Source organism: Amblyraja radiata, chromosome 4, assembly GCF_010909765.2.
Source record: "Amblyraja radiata isolate CabotCenter1 chromosome 4, sAmbRad1.1.pri, whole genome shotgun sequence".
In the NCBI taxonomy this organism is placed as follows: domain Eukaryota; kingdom Metazoa; phylum Chordata; class Chondrichthyes; order Rajiformes; family Rajidae; genus Amblyraja; species Amblyraja radiata.
The window spans coordinates 84568138-84590070 of NC_045959.1; the positions used below are offsets into that span (position 1 = coordinate 84568138).

A 21933-nucleotide genomic window follows, 5' to 3' on the forward strand; every position below is an offset into this window, starting at 1 on the left:
GATCCTCGACTTCCTCATCCATAGACCACAGTCTGTTCGTATTGGTGGAAATGTGTCAGACTCGATAACAATCAGCACGGGAGCACCTCAAGGCTGCGTGCTCAGCCCCCTGCTGTACTCACTCTATACTCATGACTGCATAGCCGGTCATAGTGCGAACTCCATCATCAAGTTCGCTGACGACACCACCGTCGTGGGACGTATCACTGATGGGGATGAGTCCGAGTATAGAAGAGAGATTGAGCAACTGTCCATATGGTGCCAGCACAATAACCTAGCCCTCAACACCAGCAAAACCAAGGAACTGATTGTGGACTTTGGAAGGAGTAGGATGGGGACCCACAGTCCCATTTATATCAACGGGTCAATGGTTGAAAGGGTCAAGAGCTTCAAATTCCTGGGCGTGCACACCTCTGAAGATCTTTCCCGGTTCGAGAACACTGATGCAATTATCAAGAAAGCACATCAGCGCCTCTACTTCCTGAGAAGATTACGGAGAGTCGGTTTGTCAAGGAGGACTATCTCTAACTTCTACAGGTGCATAGTAGAGAGCATGCTGACCGGTTGCATCGTGGCTTGGTTCGGAAACTTGAGCGCCCTGGAGAGGAAGAGACCACAAAAAGTAGTAAACACTGCCCAGTCCATCTTCGGCTCTGACCTTCCTTCCATCGAGGGGATTTATCGAAGTCGCTGCCTCAAAAAGGCTGGCAGTATCATCAAAGACCCACACCATCCTGGCCACACTCATCTCCCTGCTACCTTCAGGTAGAAGGTACAGGAGCCTGAAGACTGCAACGACCAGGTTCAGGAATAGCTACTTCCCCACAGCCATCAGGCTATTAAACCTGGCTCGGACAAAACTCTGAACATTAATAACCCATTATTTGTTATTTACACTTTATCAGTTTATTTATTCATGTGTTTTATAGTCAATGCCTATTATGTTCTGTGTGCTGAAGCAAAGCAAGAATTTCATTGTCCTATCAGGGACACATGACAATAAACTTGAACTTGAACTTGATGATGCGTCCGACCGTCGCGCGTCAGTCACCACCGGCCTGTCGCGTAAATTACGGCCCAAGTGTGGCAGGCCCTTTAGGGAGCGATTTCTTCAGATGGGCTTTGTTGATGTCCCCGGCTATGGTGATAAACGCCTCGGGGTAGGCTGTCTGGTGCTTGTTGACCACGGCGTGCAGCTCCTCCAGTGTCAGATGGATGTCTGCCTGGGGTAGGATGTATGGAGGTGAATTCCCTCGGTAGGTAGAAAGGGCAGCACTTCACCGCCAGGTGTTCCAGGTGCGGAGAGCAGGAGTTAGACAGAACTGCCACGTCTGAGCACCACACAGAGTTGACCATGAGGCAGACGCCCCCTCCTCTCCCTTTCCCAGATGCCTGTGCATGGTCCATACGGTGGATGGAGAAACCTTCAGGCTGGACCACTAAGTCTGGGGAGCTGGGGGTGAGCCATGTCTCTGTGAAACAAAACACAGAGCATTCCCTCAGCTCCCTTTGGTAAAGCAGCCTTGACCTTAAGTCCTCCACTTTGTTTCCTAGTGACTGTACGTTAGCTAGTAGGATGATAGGGAGAGGAGGCCGAAGTCCCCAGCGCTTCAGTCTTACTTGTAGTCCTGCCCGACGACCACGTTTCCATACTCCATGAAGACGTCCTCGGTGTTTACAGGTACAGTACTTGCAAGTCTCTGCGAGATCGTGGATTCCCCTGCGATCGGGAATTCCCTTACAGTCGGCACCTCCAGCTCCGTTGCTGCTGGATCCTGCAGGACGGCCTCAATTCCGGACTCCATGAAGGCCTCCCCGGTGTTTACAGGCACAGTACTTACTGTACGTGCGAGCCTCCGCGAGGTCGGGGATTCCCCTCCGTTCGGGAATTCCCTTAGAGTCGCTACCTCCGGGAGATCGCAGTAGCGCTAATGCATTTAAATGCGTTAGCAGCTCGCTACTTACATCGCTGGTTTCTGCAGATTCTTTTATACAGGTGAGCTCAGAAATACTATATTTGAAGATTTTCTGTCGCGCAGCTGGTAAAATGTCCACCATTAAGTGGAGAAGAAAATTAAAAGTGTGCAAAATATAGCAGAACATTGGGAGAACAGGAAAAACTGACAGAAGAGGAAACAACTTGTTCTAACATAGGGCAGACAGAGCTGCAATATAAAGTTACAATTGTGCATCGAGTTTAACAGTCAACGAGTGCAGGGATGAAGTAATTAAGTTACTTGAGTAGCAACAAGTTTTAGAGCATTGATACAGAGCTGCAAATGTAAATCCCACTTTAGCCACAAGGGAATTTAAAGTCAAGTAATCTGGAGTTTAAAAGATAAAGTTACTCATTAATAGAAAGTACAAACTGCTGGATTATTGTAGAAATTCATCCAAATCAACAATACCCTTCAGAGTCGGAGATCTACCACATTTGCCCAGCTGGATCTACATAAGAATACAGAAGCACCAAAGAATACAGATTGACTCCAAAAATTAAAAATTGCAATTGTTGGAAATTTCAGAAAAAGAAACAGAAAATGCCAGAAATATCTGGCAGGCTGGGAAGGTTTAGGTATATTTTTTATCACACATATCGAAGCACAGTGAAAAGCTTTGTTTTGCATGCTATCCACACAGTCTACCATACCTAGATACAATCAGTTCAAATTCAAGTACAAAAGATACAGCAATGGGGAAGATTGCAGCATTGTTATGCATCATTTTCTTATACAAAGTCCTCAATGAGGTAGAGGTGAATCAAACTGGTGAATTGAATCTGAAAAAGAAGGATCTTTCAGAAGCCTGACAATGGAGGAAAATAGTGCAGAGTTATCTTTTCAGACAAAAAACCTTTAGAGACTCATAACTGCGATCTCAGTTAAAAGTGGACAACAAATTCAGGTTGGTATTTCCAATGATATTCCAATGCCATTAATGAACAAAGAAAAAATAGAGCCTTCTTGGGTTAGGTTTCGATTTCAGTATTAACAAGTGTATTTTGGTGCCAGCTGAACAATTAAGTTGCCTGAAGGCTGCAATAGAAAATATATGAATTCCATTCATAAACATATTAGGACTAACACATGCCAGAAGGGCAACGTGCCTAGAATGGAGTAGACAGTTGTTTGCGGCCAGCAAGAACTTCTGCAATAGATGACTCAAGCTCACATCTCTCCAGTTTAGAACCGTGCCCAAGAATAAATTGGAGATGCTCTGATGCAAAACAATATTAAGTTAGTTCCACATCTCGGTTAAGTAGTTCAGCTTAGAAAGGGATGGTGCAACCAATGTTCTAAACACTTATGGTAATTAATGAGAGATCCTCAACAAGGACCTGCCAAAGCTGATCACTTCCAAAAAACTCCCAAAGTACTTGGAAGACATGAGTAAATGACAAACGTTACCATCTTGAAGCACAAAGCAATTTTAAAAGAGAGGAAACACAATATAGTAGTGATAAAGAATTCATAAAGTGGCAGAAATGAATAACACCATTGTAACCAAGAATGATTTCCACAAATCAAACCCAAAATTCAAGCACTGAAGCCGACCAAAAAGTTGAGTCAATTCATCGGCTCCGCAATTCACTCCCCCCCCACGTGGGAAAGATATTGATTGACTCAAGGGAGTGGCAACGCCGACCCAAAAGTGAGTGGTGAGTGGTGGAATATTGCGTTGGGGAAACGGGGCCCAACAGTTCAGGGGGGTAGGGAGGGGAGAGGACAGTGTTTATGGAGGGGGGGAGGGAGTGACTGAAGGTAGGGAGTGACTGAGGGTAGGGGAAAGGGAGGGAAGGAGAGTTGAAGGAGGGAGTGGAGGAGGTGAGGGGAGAGAAGAGGGAGGGTGAAGAGGAGGGGGAAGGGAGTGTTGGGGGGTGAGGGGAAATGAGCCGCGCCTGCGCAGTTGGGAGCTATGGGTGAGTGGTGGAATATTGCGTTGGGCTAACGGGTTATGTTGGGAGAACTGGAGATGGGGGCAATTGGCTCCAGGGGGCTCCTGTCTCTGCGGGGAGCGCCGACGTGGCGTTCAGGGATCAGCCCTCCCGTGTAACGATGCAACCCCCGCATTGGGGGACGGGGCCCAATGGGTCCCATTTGGTCTAGTATACTATTAAAAGTCATACGCGTGCGTGTGCGTGCGTGTGTGCTAATCTATCTTCGCCAAAACGGTATGCGGTAGCGCTCACATTTTTGCAGAACCGTACTCAGATTTTCCTGTCGTCGATCTGATCAAGTTTTTCAGATTTTATGCTATATTTCAAAAGTTTTAAAAATGCCAACTTTGAAAAAAATAACTGCCTTTGACAGGGAGACTTCCAGCAGCTTCCAGTGATAATGTCACGAGGCCATCTCACAGTCGTCCAATCTCAATGGAATCTCATTTACACAAGCATCCGTGAAGTTTCCCGAAAACCGAAAATGACATTACAATGTGATCTCTGCTGCTCTGTGCTGCAGATCTCTGTTGTAAGGAGAGGGAAGTAGTGGCGGAGATTTAAAAGTTTTAAAGTGCCATTTAAAAGTTGTATTTCTTCAAACCTACACTGGCAGTTAGGCAGTTATGACGTCACAATACCCTACCGGCTACAATGTTTCTATCCTAGAACACTGAGTCCTTCACAGCAAATGTCCTTCAGGGAAAGAATCTGCCAGCCTAACCCAGCACAGCAAAGTTTAATGTTCAAAAAGGAACTGCAGATGCTGGAAGATCGAAGGTACACAAAATTGAGTCTGAAGAAGGGTTTCGGCCCGAAATGTCGCCTATTTCCTTCGCTCCATAGATGCTGCTGCACCCGCTGAGTTTCTCCAGCAATTTTGTGTACCAGCAAAGTTTAATGATTAGATTTGGATAACAAAGGGGAAGAATCTGCCAGCCTAACCCAGCATAGCAAAGTTTAATGATTAGATTTGGATAACAAAAGATGGCCTTGTCGGTACCACCTCCATCACATTAAATCTTAGTGCAATTGCATTTTTTTTTAAAGTTTAAAATGACTTGCACAGTTGGGGTCTATGGGGGAGTGGTGGAGTATTGCATTGGGGGAACGGGTTGCGTTGGGGGAACCGGTGAGTGGTGGAATCTTATGTTGGGGAACGGGTTGCTTTGGGGGACCAGGCTTCCCGTGTGACAGGGACCCAACGGGTGAGTGGTGGAATTTTACATTGGGGAACGGGTTGTGTTGGGAGACCAGGCCTCCTGTAGGGGCTATGGGTGAGTGGTGGATTATTGCGTTGGGGGACGGGGCCCAACGGGTCCCACTTGGACTAATTAATTATTAGGATTGCACACAGAATAAAAGGAACAATATGAATAAATTAATTCCACGATGTATGACATGGTAAGTGAATATAGGCAGTTATATTGTCTGCAGGAAGGACAAGGAAAATGCAAAAGCAGCAGGATTGCATGACTGACTAATGATAGGACCTTTTATGTTAAGACGTGACATAACCAAACATAAACCAGTGAAGAACCAAGAAAAGGAAGATATTTAAGATGCTAGTGGGAACTCAAAAGGACCATTTGCACTTGATTGCGGTGTGGGAGAATGCATTGATGAAAGATTCAGCAAGAACAATATAATTGTTTTAATAGGATTCTTTACTTTCAATGCAACTTGAGGTAAGGAAGTTAAAGTCGTAAAATGTATTTAAATTAATTTCCGTGTATTAGGAATAGTACGTCACAGGTGAGAGTTGTAAAGAGAGGTTGGATAAGCTGATTCTTTTTCCAGGAGTTTATCATTCACTTTAGTTTATTGTCACGTCTACCGAGGTACAGTGAAAAGCTTTTGTTGCGTGCTAACCAGTCAGCAGAAAGACAATACATGATTACAATCGATCAATTTACAGTGTATAGATACATGATAAGGAGACTGAGTAGGGAGGGCGGTTTCCTAAAAGAGGTATATAAAATCTTTGGGCCTAGATAAGGTGAACAGTCAGCCTTTTCTCCAGGGTAGGGGAGTCTAAAACTAGAGGGCTTAGTTTAAAGTGAGAGGATATCTTTAAAAGGGATCAGATGGCCAGCTTTTTCTACAGAGTGGAGTATACATGAAACGAGCTGCTCGAGGAGAGTAAATTACCACACAAAAGACACGGATAAGTAAATGGATGGCAAGCATTTGGAGGGATGTGGACAAGGTACAGCAAGTGGGACTAGCTCGTTTAGGCAACTTGGTCAGTATGGACAAATTAGGCCGAAGGGCCTATATCAGGAGGAGGAGGAGCCATCTTGGTGAACGGCTGCTAGCCAGCAGCCGTCCGTTTTAAATTCGTTTTTTTTATAGTTTTTAATGAGTCCTGTTTTTTTGTTTGTAGGGGATATGGTCTTTTAATGTGGGGGGGTAGGTGTAACTTTATTTCTAGGTCCCTACCTGGTCGGTGTGGCAGCCTTTTCTCCGGGCTGCCCGTCGACCCGTCCTCGTGGCCTACCTGCGGGCTTGGAGCACCGTTTCCTGGCGGGGACCGCCCAGCACCTCGGCCTCGGCGGCGGCACAGTGTTGGAGCGCTGGAGCGGGCGATGCCTTGCCTGGGTCGCCGCGCTGGAGTTCTGGCGAGCTGGACCGCCGAGAGCAACATCTCCGGGCTGCGGGTCTGCGGAGCGGAGAGGCGACGTGCGGAGAGGCGGCACCGACTTTATCATCGGGAGCCTGGGAGCTCCAAACCGGCGCGGCCTTGTCGGCTTCGGCAGCTGCGGGCTCCAACCAGGAAGCGGCCGTTCCAGGTGGCCCAGCCGCCGAAAGGACTCTCCCGACGCCGGGGCAAGACCACCCGGTGAGAACGGCCAGGGACATCGGGCCTCCGTAGAGGCAATTGCGGTGGCCTCAATAGGCCTGACTTTGGGGTGAACATGGGGTGGGGACTGGACATTGTGCCTTCCTCCACAGTGGTAACCATTGTGGGGGGATGATTTTTTTGTCTAATTGTAGTCCTGTAGGTCTGTGTCCAACATGGCTGCCGTGAAGAGAGAGTGGACGCTGGCGCGCTTTGGCTGCCGCTGCTCTCTCTTCACACTGTGTTTTCGATTTTCTGTTTTTGGATTGAATTCTGTTTTTAATTTGTGTCTCTGTGATGTCTTTTTTACCTGTTCTATTCCGATTATATGTTTTTATTCCGATTACTATGTAAGGTGTCCTTGAGATGTCTGAAAGGCGCCCATTAAATAAAATTTATTATTATTATTATTATATCCATGCTGAATGACCCTCTAACAAATGGAGGAGCAAGATACGTTATTAAAACTGTCAGAATTACTAAACAGCTTCAGTGAGTGGACCTGTATTTATGAGAAAGCATGATCAATTGAATACTGTACTAAGTTAAATCAGAAGTTAATATTCTAGATTATCTAAAGATGAATTTAATAGGCTAAGGCGGAGATTGTTAATTGAATAATCTGTTAACGGGCAAAATAACAATCAGATGGGGAGGGAGTGATGGAAAAAGTGAACAATAACATGTTTAAAATGCAATAAAGTCATGCAATTTATACTGCTATGTATCAAAGACCTACATACCAAAAAAAGAGGGTAATGGGAATATTGAAAAAGCTGCAGTGGAAGTAGTTGGGGCAGGTACGATAATATCATTTAGAATTGAAGTGAATTGAATTGAATTGAATAGATTTTATTAGCCAAGTATGTATACATACAAGGAATTTACCGGTGCTTTGCTCGCAAGTAACAACACGATATACAGTAGACAATTAAAAATAAAATATTATAATTTAAACATGTGAAGAATGAAATAAAATACTAGAGCAAAATGAGGCTACAGACTTTTGGCTGTTGAGTGGAGCTGCTGCTCCTGGTAAAGCTGTTTTTATGTCTGGCTGTGACGGCTTTGACAGTCTGGAGTCGCCTTCCAGAGGGAAGTGTTTCAAACAGTTTGTGGCCAGCGTGAGAGGGGTCAGAGATGATCTTACCCACTCGCTTCCTGGCCCTTGGAGTGTACAGTTTGTCAATGAGGGGAAGGTTGCAGCCAACAACCTTCTCGGCTGATCGAACAGTGCGCTGCAGCCTCCTGATGTCATGCTTGGTGACTGAGCCAAACCAGACCATGATGGAGAAGGTGAGGACATACTCTATGATGGCCGTATAAAACTGGACCATCATTGCCTGTGGCAGATTGTGTTTTCTCAGCTGCGGAAGGAAGTACACCCTCCGTTGGGCCTTTTTGACTGTGGAGTCGATGGTGGCCTCCTATTTAAGGTCCCTGGAGATGATGGTTCTCTGGAACTTAAATGACTCCACAGATGTGACTGTGGTGTTGGTGATGGTGAGTGGGGGGGATGGGAGGGGGAGCTCCAGGTTGTTGCGATGGCACCAGGATGCTAGCTGTGTCACTTCCTGTCTGTAGGCATACAGACAGGTGCATAGATAGAACGGTTTTCAAGGGATATGGGCCAAACGGCGTGTTTCTGGGCTTTATGACTTTAAAGGAAACCTTTAAAGACCAACAGAAGATAACTAAAAAGGCAATACGGGGAGATAAGATGAGGTATGAAGGTAAGCTAGCCAAGAATATAAAGGAGGATAGTTAAAGCTTCTATAGGTATGTGAAGAGGAAAATAGTCAAGACAAATGTAAATCCCTTGAAGACAGAAACAGGTGAATTTATTATGGGGAACAAGGAAATGGCAGATGAGTTGAACAGGTACTTTGGATCTGTCTTCACTAAGGAAGACACAAACAATCTCCCAGATGTACTAGTGGCCAGAGTACCTAGGATGACGGAGGAACTGAAGGAAATTCACATTACCCAGGAAATGGTGTTGGGTAGACTGATGGGACTGAAGGCTGATTAATCCTCAGGGCCTGATGGTCTGCATTCCAGGGAACTTAAGGAATCCAAATCCAAGGCGTAGCCATGGGCACGCGCATGAGCCCCAGCTATGCCTGCCTCTTTGTAGGGTACGTCGAACAATCCTTGTTCGAGGCGTACTGTGGCATCCAAATCCAAGGCGTAGCTATGGGCACACGCATGGGCCCCAGCTATGCCTGCCTCTTTGTAGGGTACGTCGAACAATCCTTGTTCGAGGCGTACCGTGGCCCTATCCCCGAACTCTACCTCCGCTACATCGATTACTGCATTGGTGCTACCTCCTGCACCCATACAGAACTCACTGACTTCATCCATTTCACCACTAACTTCCATCCAGCATTCAAATTCACCTGGATCATTTCGACATCTCCCTACCGTTTCTAGACCCCACTATCTCCATCGCAGGTAACAGACTACTGACCGACATCTACTGACCGACATAAAAACATAGAAAATAGGTGCAGGAGTAGGCCATTCGGCCCTTCGAGCCTGCACCACCATTCAATATGATCATGGCTGATCATCCAACTCAGTATCCTGTACCTGCCTTCTATCCATACCCCCTGATACCTTTAGCCACAAGGGCCACATCTAACTCCCTCTTAAATATAGCCAATGAACTGGCCTCATCTACCTTCTGTGGCAGAGAATTCCACAGATTCACCACTCTCTGTGTGAAAAATGTTTTTCTCATCTCGGTCCTAAAAGATTTCCCCCATATCCTTAAACTGTGACCCCTTGTTCTGGACTTCCCCAACATCGGGAACAATCTTCCTGCATCTAACCTGTCCAACCCCTTAAGAATTTTGTAAGTTTCTATAAGATCCCCCCTCAATCTTCTAAATTCTAGCGAGTACAAGCCGAATCTATCCAGTCTTTCTTCATATGAAAGTCCTGACATCCCAGGAATCAGTCTGGTGAACCTGCTCTGTACTCCCTCTATGGCAAGAATGTCTTTCCTTAGATTAGGAGACCAAAACTCTATGCAATACTCCAGGTGTGGTCTCACCAAGACCCTGTACAACTGCAGTAGAACCTCCCTGCTCCTATACTCAAATCCTTTTGCTATGAATGCTAACATACCATTCGCTTTCTTCACTGCCTGCAGCACCTGCATGCCTACTTTCAATGACTGGTGTACCATGACACCCAGGTCTCGTTGCATCTACTACAAATCCACTGACTCCCATGGCTAACTGGACTACACTTCTTCCCACCCTGCTTCCTGCAATGACTCTATCCCCTACTCCCAATTCCTCCGTCTACACCGCATCTGCACCCAGGATGAGGTGTTAAAACCAGGGCATCGGAGATGTCCTCATTCTTTACGGAATGGGGGTTCCTCTCTTCGACTATAGATGAGGCTCTCATCAGGGTCTCTTCTATATCCCGTAGCTCTGCTCTCATTCCCCATCCCCCACCCGTAACAAGGGCAGAGTCCCCCTTGTCCTCACCTTCCACCCGACCAGCCGTCACATACAACAGATAATCCTCCAACATTTTCGCCACCTCCAACGGGATCCCACCATTGGCCACATCTTCCCATTTGGCTTTCCGCAGAGACGCTCCCTCCGTAATTCCCTAGTCAATTCGTCCCTTCCCACCCAAACCACCTCCTCCCCTACTACTTTCTTACCCTTGCAACCACAGGAAATGCTAGACTTGTCGCTTTACCTCCCCCCTTGACTCCATCTAAGGACCTAAGCAGTCTTTCCATGTGCGGCAGAGGTTCACCTGCACCTCCTCCAACCTCATCTATTACATCCGCTGCTCTAGGTGTCAGCTGTTCTACATCGGTGAGACCAAGCGTAGGCTTGGCGATCGCTTCGCCCAACACCTCCGCTTACTTCACAATAACCAACCTGATCTCCCAGTGGGTCAGCACTTCAACTCCCCCTCCCATTCCGAATCTGACCTTTCTGTCCTGGGCCTCCTCCATAGCCAGAGTGAGTCCCACCGCAAATTGGAGGAGTAGCACCTCATTTTCGCTTTGGTAGTTTACATCCCAGCTGTATGAACATTGACTTCTCCAATTTCAGGTAGTCCTTGCTTTCTCCCTCTTTCCCTCCCCTTCCCAGCTCTCCCACAGCCCAGTGTCTCCGCCTCTTCCTTTCTTCTTCCTGGCCCCCCCACCCCACATCAGTCTGAAGAAGGGTCTTGACACGAAAAGTCGCCTATTCCTTCGCACCACAGATGCTGCCTCACCCGCTTAGTTTCTCTAGCATTTTTGTCTACCATGGGTACTTAAGGAGATGGCTTTAGAAATTGTGGACGCATTGGTGATCACTTTCCAACGTACTATAGATTCAGGATCAGTTCCTGGGGATTGGAGGGTAGCTAATGTCATCCCACTTTTAAAGAAAGGAGGGAGAAAGAAAACAGAATTATAGATCTGTTAGCCTGACATCGGTGGTGGGGAAGATGCAGAAGTCAATTATAAAAGATGAAATAGCAGCGCATTTGGATAGCAGTAACAGGATTGGTCTGAGTCAACATGGATTTACTAAGGGGAAATCACGCTTGACTAATCTTCTGGAATTTTTTGAAGATGTAACAAGTAAAATGGGTAAGGGAGAGCCAGTAGATGTAGTGTACCTGGACTTTCTGAAAGCCTATGATAAGGTCCCACATAGGAGATTAGTGGGCAAAGTTAGAGCACATGGTAATGGGGATAGGGTACTGACATGGATAGAAAATTGGTTGGCAGACAGGAAACAAAGAGTAGGGATTAGCGGGTCCCTTTCAGAATGGCAGGCAGTGACTAGTGGGGTACCGAAAGGCTCGGTGCTGGGACCGCAGCTATTTACAATATACATTAATGATTTAGATGACGGGATTAAAAGTAACGTTAGCAAATTGTGACGTCATCAGTCGAAGCTTAAAAGGCAGTTTTGTCTTTTTTTTTTACTTTAATCACCAATAAGTCGTGAAATATCGCATCAAATCTTAAGTGAACCTGATCACTGCTTAGAGGGGGGAAATGTGAGTCAGAATATGTAAACATTTTATCGTTACCGCGTAGCATTTTGGCGAAAATATAAAGACACACACATATACACGCACATATACACACATACACACACACACATACAAGATGAGAGTTTTAAAGCTATAGAGATGTTAGCCTCAGGCAAGGTCTGCAGAATAGTCGATATTAATCAAAAAAACAAACTGCTGCAGAAACTCAGTGGGTCAGGGAGTATCCATGGAGGGAAATGGATAATTACAGTTTAGGTGGGGTCCCTTCTCAGACTGATGGTGTAGATGGGAGTTTGCTTGTAGAAAAAGATGAAGGGAAAGGTGGAGCAAGAGTTTGCAAGTGATCGGTGGATCCTATATCAAATATCCTATATATCAAGTATTGATAACTCAGAGGACAGAACTCAGTATTTTCTTCAATAACTTTCTCTTTACACTTCAAATGACAGGTTTTGTCCTCTTTCTCCACATTCCCTATGCCCGATACAAACAATGCACAGAAAATGACACGTGACACACAAGTTTGATGACAGAATATCCATGCACGACTCCATTTATATTTATGTTAATACACAGTGAAAATATCATAAAACTCTACACAATATAAATAAATGTTGTATCCACCAAGTGCAACTTTTTTGCTTTAAAGACTTAAACTATTAAATATTCAATTTAGCAGTAGACCTTTATCCTTACGACAATCTCAATTCATCACCATATATAGTTACTTGGTTAACAGTACCTTTCATCGTAATGCCTTTTAATGTATGCAAAATGCCCAAAGGTGCTTTGCAGAAACATTAACGACTAATATTTGACTGAGCCACTCAGATGTCCAAGCAGATGGCCTAAGCTTTGTTGAATGAGGTAAGTTTAACAAGTATCTTAAAGGACAACTTTTTTTGGGGGTGGGGGGCAGTGAGTTTTTGAGAGAAAATTACAAGGCTGAAGACACTTGAAGGTTGTTAATTAAATCTTGATGACGTGCAAGAGGACAGACTTAGATAGACACTAATGTCAGAGGATTGTAGGGCTGCGAGAGATAACAGTGATTAGAAGTGGGAGGCCAGGGAGGGATATTAAAAAAGTGAGAATATTTTAAAACCGCTTAACCCAGAATTATTTTGGATTAGATAGTATGGGAGTGATGATTGAATAAAAGAGGGCGTGCTAGGACTTCAAAGCTTTGGATGACCCCGAGGAAAGAGAATCATGGCCAGAAAAATCCGTCAAAATCCAACAAATCAAATTATGCCTACTGATTAATAGGTTTCATCGAACTCCCACTCACCTAATTTAAAAGTTGTATCTGTAGAATAAGTAACACACACTCACCTGTCAAGTGATATACATCGGAAACATCTGTAAAAGAGCAAACAGAAAAATATGTAACTTGTACCATTATTCTGCAACTTTGTAGGGAATCATTGTAGCACACAAAACAGGATTTGTACAACTATGAATAAAGAATTAAAAGGCTAAGAGTTATCGCGGAATGCTGCTCAGAATCATCACCTATTTTACTCGCATTCATGTGTGCCAGATGTGGAGGGCTCATCTCACTTGCCCTCCACAACCCTGAACAATGGAGTGGAATCTATATAGCTCTTACCCCAGACCTAAACATTGGAACACAGCTTTGTCTCCTATCAAGGCTGTCATGGATATTATGAAGTGCATCTCCAACAATGAGAGACCTTATCACAAATGTAATATTAGAAATAAGAGAAACATTAAATAAAATAAATGTAAACTTCCCTTCACATCTCAATCCACAGGCCTAGAATCACCATTGAAATTAATGGGGTCTCGCACACTAGCAAGACTGACCCGGCGAGGGATCAGTTGCAATTCTCCCAGACAGTACTCTGCAATTAGACAAATCAGCAGGGATACAGGCCACCTGGCCCAACTTGTCCATGCCGACTAAGCTGCCCGAACCATGTTGGTCTCATATCCCTCGAAAGGACGGAGATAAGACCTGTTAAGGCTGGTCCAGAAGATTAATTCAAATGGGATCCATAGTGACTTGGTAAATTGGATCCAATACTGACTTAGTCATGGAGAAGATGCAATGGCAAAGGTGTTTTTATTACAGTAGGTTTGTGACTTGTGTTTGCAAGTGTATGATTTGCATAAAAATATAGATTGTTTCATTAGTTCATAAGACCATAAGTGATAGGAGCAGTATTAGGCCATTCGGCCCATCAAGTCTATTCCACCATTCAATCATGGCTGATCCATCTCTCCCTCCTAACCCCATTCTCCTGCCTTCTCACCATAACCTCTGACACCCGTATTAATCGAGAATCTATCTCTGCCTTAAATATATACACTAGCTTTGCGTCCACTGACTTCTGTGGCAAAGAATTCCACAGATTCACCACCCACTGACTAAAGAAATTCCCCCTCATCTCCTTTCTAAAAGAATGTCCTTTAATTCTGAATGCTATGACCTCTAGACCTAGACTCTCCCACTAGTTGAAACATCATCTCCACATCCACTCTATCCAAGCCTTTCACTATTCTGTATGTTTCAATGAGGTCCACCCCTCTTCTAAACTCCAGCGAGTACAGGCCCAGTGCCGTCAAACACTCATCATGTGTTAACCCAGTGCTTCTTAAACTATTTCAGTGTCATTCATCTTATCACAAAATTTCATTCACCCTTGACAAAATTTTCTAATGTTTTTTGGTAATTTATCTTATTCTCCCTTGTGTATAATTTTATATATAATTTATTTTGTCACATGAGCAAAAAACATAAATTAAGTGTTTATTTTATTCAACTTTATGAACATCCTAAAAGTATGTAAAGAAAACTAATAGAGTGATTAAAAAAAAAGTTTAATTACCACTTGAGTTGGAAAATCATTTTATTAGAATGATAAAAAACCATTCCAACGTCTAAACACTGGGCTTCAGCCCCATCCTACCCTTTCGGGCTTTGAGTACTGCAGTTTTTTTCTTGGAAAACTAGCTCAAAAAACCATGGAGTGTGTGATTTAATATATTAGTATCCAACTAATATAACTTTCTATAACTCTCCCTGACAAAAGCTCACAATACCACCAAATATCAACTTGCCATATTTGGTATACTTCTCTCTTAAAGCTGGCTCTTCCAACTCCAGATATATTTTAAAAGTTGTGCATGTGTACTGACATGTATATGTCACAGCTAGGAGTGACAAAAAATTAAGAACAGAAAAATTATTAGAATTTTTCTAGTTGACATAAAATAAAATCAGTAAACTGTCTTAGATCTTAGAATTAGATTCTTAGAAACAATTTCTTATTGTGTATGTTTACCCCAAAAAAATGACAAGCAGTATACTTCTACACTTACATGTATGCTTTTTATCATCAATGAATAGGAAGTTCCTGTACGCCTGTGACAAGCTTCTCAAACCAAGGTACAATTTATTTCTCCAAAGCAACCCGCATTACTGAATCAACACACTGAAGTAAATTCCGTTTTTTGGATTTCAGTTCTACCAAGGTCGAAAATCCTTGTTCAGACAGGAAATATGTTGTCATCATTACCAGTGGTTGAAGAGCCTTCAAGGCAATTGATTTGTATTCAGGGAAAGCAAGTAATCCATCCCAATAGTCTCCATAGTAGGAGTACATCTCTGTCACTTGTTTTTACGATGTTATATGCCTTCTCTTTTAGTTTTATACTGTCCTTGACATTTCTTGTCGGCCACAGTCGCAACTTTCTCCCCCTGGAATCTTTCTTCCTCTTTGGAATGAAAAGATCCTGCATCTTCTGAATTATTCCCAGAAATTCCTGCCATTGCTGTTCCTCCGTCAGGGTACCTGCTAGGGTCCCTTTCCCTGTCCCTGCTGGGGTCCCTTTCCAGTCAACTTTGGCCAGCTCCTCTCACATGTAATCCCCTATGTTCAGCTGCAATACCGACATGAAATGAAATTGGTGGATTTTTGATTGAAGGGAGGTCAAAGGACAAAGCAGAATATGGGTGGAGAAATGGCAGAGGGTGTTTAATCAGAGTGTGGGATATTGCATTTTGGGAGATCAAATACAAGGAATACAGTAAATGGCTGGGCTCTTGGGACATTGATGTACAAAGGGATCTTTGGGTGCATATCCATAGCTCACTGAAAACAGCAACGCAAGTAGATAATGAGCTAAAGGAATATGGCATGCTTGCCTTCATCGGTAAGGGCATTGAGTATAAAAGTTGGCAAATTGTGTTGCAGCTGTGCAAAACGTTTTGGTTCTGTTACATTTGGGGTATTCTGTCCAATTGTTGCCACAATATATGCAAGATGTAGAGATTTCAAAGAAGGTGCATAAGGGGTTTACCAGAATGTTTTTGAAAAAAAAAGACATGCAGTGCTAGAGTAACTAGGCAGATCAGACAGCATCCCCCCCCCCCCCCCCTCCCCCAAGTGTTCATTGAACACTTTCTTTCTTAGACTCACTGCTATGGCCACCTGTCCTTTGTAAAAAATATAATCATAGTTCCCTAGTCCTTGCCTTTCATCCCACAAGCTTCCACATTCAGCATATCCTTTAACTCTTCTGCCAACTACAACATGATCCCACAACCAGCCACATCTTGATCTCCCCACCCTTCTGCAGTGACTACTCTCTCCATAACTGCTTGACCTGCTCATCAACCCATTGGCACTTTCTCTGCTGGAGGGCAACACTTGTTCCTAAACATCTTCCCTCATCACCTTTCAGGGACCTAAGCTACTCTTCCAGGTTAGGTAAAGATTCATGTGCATCTCCTTCACCCTTGAGTACTGCATCCAGTGCTAGCCTCCTCAACGATTCCAAATGCAGAAGAGGCGACTGATTTGCAGAGCATTTGAGCTCTGTCCACAATAGTAATCCTGAGATCCTGGCTATCTGCTATTTCAACTTCCCTTCTCATTTCCACACTGACTTGTCCGTCTTCAGCCTTTTTCACTACCAGAGTAAAGCCCAACAAAAACTGAAAGAACACCCGGTGAAAGAAATTGAGATGGAGAGGGCATAGGTTTAAATTGAATTGAATTTCCTTTATTGTCATTCAAACAAGTTTGAACAAAATTTCATGCCATGCAGTCATGACAGCAAAAAGCGATAAAACACACAATTAACCCAATTTAACACAAACATCCATCACAGTGAATCTCCAGGCACCTCCTCACTGTGATGGAAGACAAAAAGTCTTATCTCTTCCTTCTCACGCGGTCAGGCAGTCAAACTGCTGTGTCGAGGCTCTCGATGTTGAAGCCTCCGCCAGGCGATAGCAGATCCCGGGACCGATTTTGAGCACCGCGAACAGGCCGATTCAAACTCCGCGATTCGGGGCGGGCAAAGCTGCTGTTGCGGGAGCTCCTGAAAAATGGTCACCAACCAGCGAACTCCCGATGTTACCGTCCACAGGGCTCGTGGCTGAAGCCTCCGAAGCTCCAAAGTCGGGTCGCAGCCACAGCGCCACCACAGCCTGCATGCTTACTTTCAGCCAGCTCCACGATGGTGAGTCCACAGGCTCTGCCACCGGAGCCCTTAAGGTCGATTCCAGTTTCAGGCCGCCAGCTCCACAATGTTAGGCCTCAACGCAGACGGAGATACAAGGAAAAGGTCGCATCCCCGTTGAAGGAAGAGATTTTTAAAAAGTTTCCCCACCCCCCACATATACACAACTAAAAATAGACTAAAACATAATCTAACAAGATAAAAAGAAAACAAAATGAAGAAAGACAGACGGACTGCAGGCAAGCCGCAGCAGCTTGGGCAACGCCGCCACTTCCGGAAGGTGAGAGGGGAACACTTTAGCCTGTTGAGGTATATGAGGCAAGCCCAATAACAACATTTAATGGACATTTCAAAAGGTATATGGACAGGAAAGGTTTGGGGGGGGGATATGGAACATCTTGGTCAGTGGGGACGAGTTGGACCGAAGGGCCTGTTCCTGCGCTGCATGGCTCTGACTAACATAGTAGATTATAGACAATAGATGCAGGAGTAGGCCAGTCGGTCCTTCGAGCCAGCACTACCATTCAACGTGATCATGGCTGATCATCCACAATCAGTACCCCCCGTTCCTGCCTTATCCTCATATCCCCTGACTCCGCTATAATTAAGAGCCCTATCTAGCTCTCTCTTAAAAGTATCCAGGCCTCCATCAGCTTCTGAGGCAGAGAATTCCAGACTCACAACTCCCTGTGTGAAAAAGTGTTTCCTCATCTCTGTTCTAAATGGCTTACTTAATACTTAATATTTAAACTGTGACCCCTGGTTCTGGACTCCCCCAACATCGGGAACATGATTCCTGCCTCTATAATAATCTTATCTGTTTCAATAAGATTCCCTCTCATCCTTCTAAATTCCAGAGTATACATGCCCAGCCGCTCCATTCTCTCAGCATGACAGTCCCGCCATCCTGGGAATTAACCTTGTGAACCTACGCTGCACTCCCTCAATAGCAAGAATGTCCTTCCTCAAATTTGGAGACCAAAACTGCACGCAATACTTCAGGTGTTGTCTCACTCGGGCCCTGTACAACTGCAGAAGGACCTCTTTGCTCCTATACTCAACTCTTCTTGTTATGAAGGCCAACATGCCATTCACTTTTGTTCACTGCCTACTGTACCTGCATGCTTACTTTCATTGACTGATGAACAAGGATCCCCAGATCCCGTTGTACTTTCCCTTTTCCTAACTTGACACCATTTAGATAATAATCTGCCTTCCTGTTTTTGCTACCAAAGTGGATAACCTCACATTTATTTATCCACATTAAACTGCATCTGCCATGCATCTGCCCCCTCACTCAACCTGTCCAAGTCACCATGCATTCACATAGCATCCTCCACACAGTTCACACTGCAACCCAGCTTTGTGTCATCTGCAAATTTGTTAATGTTACTTTGAATACCTTAATCTAAATCATTGATGTGTAATGTAAATAGCTGCGGTCCCAGCACCGAGCCTTGCGGTACCCCACTAGTCACTGTCTACCATTCTGAAAGGTGAGAGGAGAACGTTTAGGTCGTCTACAACCCAATAGTACAAACATTGAGTCTGAAATTTCAGGTAAACATCACCACTTGTTCACCTCTCTCATCTCAGTCCTCACATTTTTGTTCCCTTTCCCATTAATCCCCCCCCCCCCCCCCCCCCACCCCTCACCCGCATGACTAATTTTGTAATCTCTCCAACTCTAGTTTTAATCAATCTACTACTACAGACAATCTTCACTCATAGAAACATAGAAAATAGGCGCAGGAGTAGGCATTTGGCACTTCGAGCTAGCACCGCCATTCAATATGATCATCGCTGATCATCCAAAAATCAGAACATCCATCTATCTATATATATATATTACTGAAACTCATCTTGTTTGTGATTCTGTCTGTCTGCATGCGTGAATTTATGCCAAAACGGTACACGATAGCGCTATAATTTTTGCACCACCTTACTCACTATTGCCCTGTCGTGTGTTTTCAACACGTTTCGTTCAGATTGATCTTATATTTCACAAGTTATTCATCATTTTTAACTTTACAAATTCAAGTTTAAGAAAAATTTAGCAACTATTGGGATCCAAATCCTTAAGCGGCCTTTTCACGGGGCGACTTGACGCAAGAGTTAACCAGAGTTTAACATCGTGGGAACCTCGTGCGATAACAGTACGGCATTCGTGGACCACCGTAGCGCTAACGGCAGGTAATCGTGTAACTTGGTCACTCGGGAGAAAATTCAAGAAAGTTTGAATTTCTCCAAGAGTGACTTGTACACTTGTGGTTGAGCATTGCAACATTGTATGAACATAGTGGCCAGTGCGATATCCGTGCGATATCCGTAATAACTCTTGCGGGTACCGTGGGAACTCCTGCGAACGGTGAGTAACTGAGCAGTTTGATTGTCAGTGCTTGTTTTACCTCATTGTTAAATAAATATATTTTTTACTATCAGATTGATGTCTGCAATTCTTCATTAACACATCACTACAAGATGAATGTCTCTAATGTTATAATCCCTCTCATGCTGAAACACAAAATAGTTGAAGGGAGGTGAAATAATCACATTTTCATTCTTTTTCATTTTTGAGTGTTAAGGTACCTCACTTGCTGAGCTTTTTTACTCCAGCAGTTTGTGTCTCTTTTTGTCTAAAGCAGTTTCTAAGACTGTAGGAACTCCGCGGGCCAGGCAGCATCTACGGAGGGAAATGGACAGGCGACCCTTTCTTCAGGCTGCCTTATATCTCTCCCCCCCCCCCCCCCCTCCCCCCTACTTCCACCCACACACGCAAATGCTGGAGAAACTCAGCGGGTGCAGCAGCATCTATGGAACGAAGGAAATAGGCAACGTTTCGGCCCGAAACGTTGCCTACTTCCTTCGCTCCATAGATGCTGCTGCACCCGCTGAGTTTCTCCAGCATTATTGTGTACCTTCGATTTTCCAGCATCTGCAGTTCCTTCTTAAACACAAATGCACTGAGTTCCTCCAGCATTTCGTGTTTTGCTCAGTATTCCAGCATCCGCTGTCTCCCGCGTCTCCAATAAAACAAAACTACTGTCAAAAGGGTGAAGAATAGGGGCAGAGATAGATACATTCCTGATTAGTGCGGCTGTCAGGAGGTTATGGGGAGAAGGCAAGAGAATGTGGTTGAGAGGGAGAGATAGATCAGCCGCGATTGAATGGCGGAGTGGACTTAATGGACCGAATGGCCTAATTTTGCTCCTATAACTAACAAAGATAGTAATTGTAAGGGAAATGTAGTTATTAAAGACGAGGGGGAGCAGAAATGGGCAGTCTAGGATGGCTCGCGAGATACTTGCATAGAGGCACAAAAGTTAAAGAAAGGGCAGATAAACAGAGGGAGGGGGGGACTTCCCTCAGTGCCCATCTGTTACCATTAATTGGACAGTTCGGTCTGTGAAACGCAACACGCCAGCCCCGACATCGAGCCCGGTGGTCAGTCCTTTGAAGATAGACACCAGTTGCTTGGAGCAACTCAGCCGGACAGGCAGCAACTCTGGAGAGAAGGAACGGGTGGCGTTTCGGGTCGAGAGCCTTCTTCAGACTGAGGTCAATCCCCTGCATGGATAACAGGAGTCCCAGCCAACACAACAATCGCCCGCTGCACAGTCTCGGAGCTTCCACTGCGAAAACGGTGCCTACATTTGAGCACTTATGTAACTGAACCATCCTAACACCAACCACAGAGCATTCCTGAACTACTACCTACCTCATTCGAGACCCTCGGAATGGGTGACGTTTCGGGACGAGACTCTGAAGAAGGGTCTCGAACCGAAACGTCACACATTCCTTCTCTCCAGAGATGCTGCCCGTCCCGCTGTGTTACTCCAGCATTTCGTGTCTATCTTCCGTATGCTCTGTGATGGTCATCTCGGAGTCAAGTGGCAACTCTGGTCTGTAGACACGAGGAACTGCAGACGCAGGAATCACGAGCAAAACACAGAGCGTTGGACGAGCCTGACCCTTTGAGTTCCTCCATCACTTTGTGTTGAAGTCAGGTCTGGACATTGCTTGGCTCAGTCTCAGGCGCCGGCTAACTAGGAAGGTCGAGTCAAAGTCCAGCACTAACACTCAAGAAATAACGTTTGCGGCCTGATGTTCCCAATATTTAATTGAAATCATTAATAAAGTAAATAAATAGATACCGGTCTAATCAGTATCTACGGGATTGGACAGGCTAGATGCAGGAAGAATGTTCCCGATGTTGGGGGAGTCCAGAACCAGGGTCCCAGTTTTACAGTCTACCATGGGAACTCTTTAACTTAGTAAAGTAAAGTAAAGTAAAGTAGCCTTTATTGTCATATCAGCGCACAGGCAGCAGTTGATTGTTGCTCTATTCAGTTTCCCAGGGGGTCGGGACGGGACTGGAGTTGGGAGGGAAAGGTGGGGGAGTCGAGGGAGAGGAGGGGGAGACAGATGGGGGTGTCTTCATTTACTGGCGGCGGGTGTCTGTCACTGAAACAGGCAGGTGAGATTTCACATCCACCTTGTGTGTGCCTCTCTCTCTCTCTCCCTCCCTCCCTCTTACACAGGCTGAGAGACTCTGCCTCTGTGAGTGTACGTCTCTTTCTCCCCCTCTCCCACACACAGTAAGACCGAGGTACTGTGCTCAGTCCATCTG

The 21933-nt window shown here is 44.9% G+C and overlaps 1 protein-coding gene across 6 annotated transcripts in view; it reads right to left on the reverse strand.

The window, feature by feature from the left end:
* Positions 1-21933, reverse strand: part of ptk2 (protein tyrosine kinase 2) — a 465509-nt gene that overhangs the window by 336236 nt on the left and 107340 nt on the right. For 5 of the 6 annotated variants that reach the window (XM_033019912.1, XM_033019913.1, XM_033019899.1 and 2 more), the window contains exon 2: positions 13143-13169. The exons of the other annotated variant lie outside the window; for it this stretch is intronic. Coding sequence is in view for 2 of the 5 variants with exons in the window: in XM_033019899.1 (XP_032875790.1) it covers positions 13143-13169 (27 nt within the window). In the remaining 3 variants the exon portion in view is untranslated. The remainder of the gene's footprint in view (positions 1-13142; positions 13170-21933) is intronic. 6 annotated transcript variants of the gene reach the window in all.